The sequence below is a fragment of the Anser cygnoides genome, chromosome 5 (genome assembly GCF_040182565.1).
Source record: "Anser cygnoides isolate HZ-2024a breed goose chromosome 5, Taihu_goose_T2T_genome, whole genome shotgun sequence".
Lineage (NCBI taxonomy): Eukaryota > Metazoa > Chordata > Aves > Anseriformes > Anatidae > Anser > Anser cygnoides.
Genome location: NC_089877.1, coordinates 54,075,239 through 54,083,062, shown reverse-complemented (window position 1 = coordinate 54,083,062; position 7,824 = coordinate 54,075,239). Strand labels below are relative to the sequence as shown.

The 7,824-nt window shown below is 36.8% G+C and overlaps 1 protein-coding gene across 8 annotated transcripts in view; it reads right to left on the bottom strand.

Moving 5' to 3' along the window:
- Positions 1 to 615: 615 nt before the first annotated feature.
- EML1 (EMAP like 1) overlaps positions 616 to 7,824 on the bottom strand; it is a 123,910-nt gene continuing 116,701 nt past the window's right edge. For all 8 annotated transcript variants that reach the window (XM_066998337.1, XM_066998335.1, XM_048069756.2 and 5 more), the window contains 3 exons: positions 7,610 to 7,705; positions 2,450 to 2,580; positions 616 to 2,174 (listed from right to left, as the gene is read on the bottom strand). In XM_066998337.1, coding sequence (XP_066854438.1) covers positions 2,049 to 2,174; positions 2,450 to 2,580; positions 7,610 to 7,705 — 353 coding nt within the window. In that variant the 3' untranslated portion in view covers positions 616 to 2,048. The remainder of the gene's footprint in view (positions 2,175 to 2,449; positions 2,581 to 7,609; positions 7,706 to 7,824) is intronic.

Sequence of the window (7,824 nt, the reverse complement as noted above, 5' to 3'; positions counted from 1 at the left end):
AGTAGCTGTTTGCTTGCTTGGCTTCCCCTCACCTCCTCCCGGGTCCAACCCCTTCCCAGCTGGGTTCGCCCTATAGCTTCACTAACTCCTGTACTGCTGTACGGGATGGGAATAAGCAGCTGGGGGTAAGACCTCATCCTTCAGTGACAGTGCTAGGTAATGACAGCCTAAAATAACTCTGAAACCACAACCTCAGTCTTACTCGAGGACAAGTTCCTCACACAGAGAAGTGTTAGGAGCTCTTACCACAGATATAACCCTGTGCAGTGGAATGACATTGCTCTACCTGTCAAATACTCAGAAATAAATGACATTTACTTGGAGGTAGACCAAAAAAAATCTGTAGGTGCATGCAAAAATCTGCATGCAGCATGTACTTCTTCCCTTCTGTGAAGCCAGAGCTTCACTCTCCATGTGTGAATTAAGGTTTACATTCTCAGTCATGCTAGCGCATGAAATTATGTACCTCAAAATTTAGATTTTATTCCCAAATATTTTCAACAGCTATTCTAATCTACAATTCACAAACTTGTGCAATTAAGTAAAAGCTTGTCTATTCTTGTATTTAGTGTTAAAGCAAAGATATTTTACTACACAGGAAGAATACAGTGAAAATTCGCTTTAATACATGTTTATTGGTGTCCTGCACTGTCAGTGTAGGAGGTTGGAGATGTAATAAAAAAGTTTCAAAATTTATTGATTCCATTTCATTTAAATCACTCTAAACAACCAGTGCTTTAGAGTTCAGAGAATTAACGTTTACCGTCCATTACAAGCAAACTTTTAATATTATCTTTTTCGAGTCCACTTAGGACTCCTCTCTTTTTAAAATTCTTCAGATACATTCCTCAAAGTAAACAATACATTTCAATCTGTGTCACAATCACCATTGATAAGGCCTTCTGAACCATTTTATACCACCTCCACTATTACTTCATTGCAAAACACAATCTTATTTCATACTATAAATATCCATCCATGCACAAAACACAGGGGCCAGAAGTTACACATTAATATCTCATGTAGGCTTCCAAGACTTCCTTCACCCTCTGCAGGTTTATGGTACACTTAAAAAGATATCTTTAGACTTGGTCTACTTGGTCTTAAAATACAAATATACAATATCCATAAGCATAAAAAAGTAAAGCTGGGTTGCCTTACCATTTGTTATGAACTGCTAAAATCTTATACATGTACAATATAGCATCATGCTGATTAATATACATATTAGTTAAATATATCAACCAATAATGGGGATGTGGCCAAGCTTTTTTTGTTTCATTTTCAAAAAGAAATTGTTCATATACAAGTAAAAAGATTTTTAATTTAAACTCATCTGGAATACCTGAACCACATAGCCATCTGTAAACCCTGCTGAGATAGGTCAAACTGGGGCATAACCTGCTGCTTCACTCATCTGAAAGGGCATATAACTCCTCACAGGTGACACCTAAAGTGTGCTACTCCTAAGGGAATGCAAATTTACCAGCATTCACATTTGCAGATCTAGAAGACTAATTTTTGCATCTTACATCTTCATTTATATCTTCTGCATCAATTCGTCGTCCTCCATCAGAAATAATTCAGTACCTCAACAATGCCATAGATTTTTCTAGATAAGTAGATATACAGTACAAAGTGTAGATAGTGAAACAATTAAGCACATATATACAGTCTTTGAAAGGCATTTTTGTGACCACTTTAGCAGTGTTTATAGAAAACATTTAAGATAGTCACATTCCGCTGATACCACTGTATTGCAAACTGTCAAGCCACATTTTTATATTAAACTTGTACTGCATTGCATATTGTACAACAAAAGAGAAAACAATCATTCTTAAGGTGTGACACAATGAAAAAAATCACTAAACTGAGTAAAGTAACCAGCACAGGGCTTAATTTTCCTGAGGTTTGTAAGAATTTTTTTAAACAAAAATCACAGTGACCAGGCTAAACTGCAAACATACTGTTAAGTTTTAAATATACAGTTTATACATAAGTTCTGTGCATGGTCGACTCAATTGTGTATGTTCATACTGACGTTTCCTCTAAATGACTCGCCACTGCATAATACTTGTATCTTTTCCGCCTGTGGAGATGAGATGGGTGTCTTCACAGAGAAAATCTACATTAGTTACATGACTACTATGTCCACCGTACACGTGGCTTGGAGCCTAGAAAACACCATATTAGTGAGAATATGAAGTGTCATAAAAACGTATCACTATCACATAACATTCAGACTACAATGAAACCAAGGCATCACATTATTATCTCAAAGTATTTTAATATTAAATTAAAATTTAATTGTAGTCTCAAACTTAAGTAAATCCCTTAGGCATATACACATTCCCACTTTTATTTTCTTTTTTTTTTTTTTGTAAATAGGAAAACAACATTTTATGCATTTGTGCAGGACACACGAGTGAATTTTTTTGAAATGCCTTACCCTAAACTGTGAACAGGGATATGAGAAGAGATGTACTTTGCCAAAATCATCCCCTGTTGAGAGCAGTTTTCTCCCGTGTGATCGACAAACAGCGTTGATATCTGTTCCATCGGAACCTTCAGGCCATACACCTGAAACATGAAGGGACTAATTAAATGTTTCTGTAACGGAAACAGAAGTGACAGCTTCGAGTTTTGTTAAAATATTAATAAAGGGTTACTTGTTTAAAAAGAAAAAAAAAATCATAAAAATAACTGCAGCTGAGTTAGTATGCATACTTCAGAAGCAGCAAAAGACCAGAACCTAATAGGAAAGTACACAAATCTTTTATTTCCTCTAGTCAGCAGAGTGCTTTTTACTCTGAAAAAGAACTTCCATATTGTTATATAGGAAACAATGTTACTGCTTTTATTTTCCTGTCTGCTTATTAATGTATGCACTAAAATAGGTTCTTCATATTACTATAGTCTTAAAAACTATGTATGACTCAACATACTTTTTTCATATTACTGAAGTCTAAGACCTAGGAAAGAAGAAATTGCTTAGTTTAAAATGTTATTTAATAATTAATGAATGCCTTGAAAAGAAACTGAACCTATCATAAAATTTTAAGTAATTATATGTAAATAAAGTTATGTAAGTAGTAATTCTTCCTTGTGTACTGTACTTCTTGCTGTCCTTGCACAAAACATCGCTCTAAAATTGAACTATAGGCTACTCAATGCAAGGACCAAGTCTTTGCACCAAATCTTTAAAGCTTCTGAATACTTGCCTGCTGAAACTGTAATAAATTCCAGTCAGTTATTGAAATGTCAGCTTTTTTGTATGCAGTACTGTGCATTTTTTTAAGATGATTTTCATAATTCAGATTTTATCCAATCCCTGCTTTGCATAAATGATGCCAGACTTTCAGAGGCCACTGACGTAATTAGGAACAGTGAGAGTTCTGATATTATGACAGGAGGCTAAGGGGTCCGCGGGGAAGCCCATTCTTAGCATTATGACTTTCAATGCCTACGTCACACATTTGTTGCTACGTCCCTCTGAAGTCCTACTACTTGAGTGTGTGCTTGCGCAAATAGTATTTTTAGTATGTGTCAGGAGGAGACAGTTGCCACTCTGTCCTGCTTACCCTACTCTTTTCCAGGGTGTGTCTACGGGCAGGGCAGGCACACGCCAGCTTCCCTTACTGGGACACCAAAATGGGAATCCGCCCTGTACTGTGGAAACAGCTAGCTTGGATCTGCATGCAGTTCTTCCCAAATATAGTCTTTGCATCATTCCACAGAAGCTGAAAAGCACTAAAAGGAAGTGACTTCATGTCTTTTTGCCAGTGATTTTAAGGAGTTACAAGTTACCGTAAATAAAATGAAACACGGTATTGATTCATGGACTGCCGGTAACTCGCCTGACCTGTGCAGAAACCCCTCTTTGCTAGGCTGGGATGTTAAAAGAGAGGCGGGGAAGAAAGAAAATGAACGTGCAAAGAAGAAACACAAGAACTGCTACTCATGTGAAATTATGAATACAGAAAATGAAGAGACAGAAAAACTGTTTTAAGTAACTGCTTTGACAAAAAGCAGGGTGTATGAACATCAAATGTTAGCTGAAAACCAGACAGGAGTCTTCTCAAGATGTAAATATGACAAGCTGGAGATAACCCCTGAAGGAAATGGTTTAAGGAACAGGATTGTCATTTGAAAACAGGGAAAGAATTATATCAGCATTTTTCCTTTGAGATTCTGTGCTCTTTCAAAATGATTCCAGTGCCCCATTGTTAGTTTTTCTAGTGCACCAGCTGAATCACCTTTGCTGAAAAATTAGCCAACATTCTTCCCCCTGCCCCTCCAGTCCTCTGCAGACATGGAAAAAGCAACCATTTCCATTCTCCTGCTTGAAAATTGATGCCATGCCCTTTTCTTCTTTCTCTAAAATTCATTCATTACATCTCTTCTCACAGAACGATATTTACATGTGTAATTATTCCTGTTAGTCAGCGCTCGGACTACATTATCTGTTGGTCCAATATGCAAAACCCAGCAGCGGTATTCCAGGTGTTACTGGAGCAGATACTGACAAAGGATGATTACTTCACATTTTGCATAGCTTCCTTTTCATTATATATCCCTCTAACGTATCTGCCTTTTCTTATAACACAATAGTGTTGATTCATGTTCAGTTTGTATGCAAGAGTCATCTGATCTTTCTGTGCAGAACCGCTCTCTCGTCTGCTATCCTCTATTCTGTATTTGTACAACTGGCTTCTGCTCTTCAGGTATATAACCTTCTCTTTGTCTCTACTGAATTGCCTCCTTTTTTCATATATTTCCTCTGTTACTTCAGACAATTTTCTAATCCTGCAGCTTCATGCCTCCTACAAATATACGCCCTGATTTATCATCCGTGCTATTAATAAAAATATTCAAACAAAAATAATATTCAGTGTAGAGCTTTCTAGACACTTTTGAACCCAACCAGTCTCAGCTCTGCTTTGCTTGCAATGCTTTCAGGCTTTTCACAATGTCTTACATTTCTTCTACTCCTGCCCTTTACCTCAAAACCGGGCATGTAATGTGACCTGATGCCGTGGCTGCGTATCCAGCAGCCCACGGCTCTTTGCAAGAGCACACGGATCAGGAAGCGTTTTATGGTCATTCGTTCTTCACATTTACACGTGTCTGTATCACAAATATCCACCACTGAACGCATTTCCTTACATGCAGCTGATTTTCAGTTCAATCATCTCTACACATTTCCAGGCTGATTAATCTGCTCCCATGCTTGAAGACAGGTGTTCAACAGATCAATGTTTGTTTTCCACCTTGCATTGATTATGCTCAGCTGTGAATGCTACGCATACTATTTGGGATTTTTATGTGCTTCTATCTGAGGGAGAAAATATCCCTAGCTTCGTTAGTCAGTAGTTACAGAAAAATGAATACCCTAGATGCCTCATGCCCTTGATGATGCAATTGATTCTTATATGGCCAGGGGAGCAACCCCAGCAAGCACTTAAAAAACTGTGATTGCTCTGAGGCCACAAGGTATGGAAGAATAGTGACTTCCAACATTACTAGACTGGCTTCCAATTTATACTTTATGAGCTTCTTCAGTTTATTATTCTATCTAATTTCAAATCTTCCCAAACAGAATTTTGGATTTATGCAGATTGCCTTGCTGAAGTCCATTATTTTCACTCTGTTGCTCTTCTCCTTCCTGTAGTAAGGCTCACGACCTCCCTGATTCCAGTCATTCCTACACGAGACACATTCACGTTTTTATTAAGTTCTTTGTACCTCCATAGAAAGAAATCTGGAAGAGAGTCCCCTCCAAGTGCTTATTTATTTTCTGTATGTAGAAAATTCGGAGAACTTTCTGGTTAGCCAGTGTACTGCAACTCATTTCCCAAAAGACATTGGAAGAGTAAAAATCTCATATCCTCAGCAGTTCCTGTGCTTTTACTGATTCTGCTACCTATTAAAAATTTAATTCATTTGATCTTTTTGGAAGGATGGGCAACAGTATAACCCTGCTATCATTAATATTCTTTTTTCATCAATAATTATAAAGCATTATCTTTATAACTTCCCCAGTCTGAACCTAAGCGTATATCTATCAATCCTCAGTATATATGGCACCGTAGTTTGTGGGTTTTTTTTGCATTACATATCCTTTCTGAATAATTTATACCCTTTAAAATTTTATTTATTTGACTGACCTCTTCACAATCTCTATTACATTACTAAAATAATAATTGCGATAATTATTCAAACTACTAGCTACTTTTATTTATTCCCCATACTTGTTGCTTTAGCAACAATATATAGCTTACAATAAACCTGTTCAGCATGGAGGACTAAGCATAAAAGTGTCTACGATGTTTCCATGGGTTCCTCATTGGCCCAGCAGGCCATTCAGTTCCACAGTATGCTCCAAAAGCTGACTTGCTGCAAGGGGAGGGGAAAAAAAAACCTCTCAGCTGTGACATCCCTCTGTCTATGCACCAAAAGCAGCCCCATATTCTAATAGTACCATATTTTCCATTAATCTAATTTATAAAGGAATACTGATTCGAAGTATACATCATTTCAGAATATGTGAACCTTGATGCTAAATGCAAAGACTTTGTAATTTTTTGTCACATACACTCAAATCCCAGGCACTGAGGACTTGAATATATTATTAGTTCTATAAGGGCCTTCATCTCTCATATGAGAAACACAGCCAGTCTCCTAGGACTTCCTCCTTTAACCAAATCTGTGGTGTTGTGATACCCAAGCACTGCCTGTCAGTTAAATATTAAAAAATTTGAATGTTTCTTCCTAACATATTGCTACTGCCATCCCATCTTTTAGGCTGCAAAAACACATCCTTTCTGGCTCCTTTCAAATATACTACTGCATCTATTCTACTAGAAACATGGGAGAAAATCTTCCCTGCTTACACTGAAACAGACTCTTCTTTGAACGTCTGTGATGACTTCCTGTTTTATCTTAAGGATTCAAGAACTTGAAGGCTCCTGTATTCATTTTTCATAATGATCTGTTAGTTCTGCACATGTTGTGGAATAAATACAAAACTTTTGAGCACGCTATGGAAAGCAACTCATTCAAAACTGGTAGAAGTCTCATGGGAAAAAAAAAATCTTGATTTTGTTACATTTTTACTTCTTTTCCCTTAGATTCCTTTCCTCATTTACTTGTTATATATTCTATCAAATTGGCATCAAATTGCATTCAAGTACTTAATGACAGGACTGTCATCTCTTCTGTGTTTGCATAGTAACCAGTGCAAAGGAAATTGGTTCCAATAAGGGGATTTGGCCCAGTAGCTGCGTAGATAAATGATAATTCTGTAGAAATAGAACATTAAATTGAAAGAGACAAGCAGCAACACCAGTGTGACAGAAAGGACAGTCTGCGATTTCTTCCTTTTCTTCCCTCGTGTTGTAATTTAAAATTTATACTTGAAGCTAGCAGGAATATTAAATCAGAGTCTTTCTGGGTTGAAATAAGAGGACAGATTGTACTAAGAATGGCATAACAGAAGTTCTGTGTTTTCCCCTGAAACGTGAATAGTCATGTTTCATAAGAAAAAATTGGCTTTCATGGTATTTGTGAATAACAAATGATAAAAGCATCTATGAGGAAAAATACTTACCAAAAACATGGAACCCTAAAGTACAGGTGTAAGTGGCCCATTCTATATCTCTAGTTGTTTCAACACTCACTACTTGTTTACAAGCTGATGGGATCCCTACAAAAGAAGAAAAAAAGCATAACGTCTTTAATTCTCAAATTGTATAGGTTTTGATTGCAGCAGATGAATTAAAACATATGGTCTATCTTGGCAGTTATATGGTCTCATTTAAATTT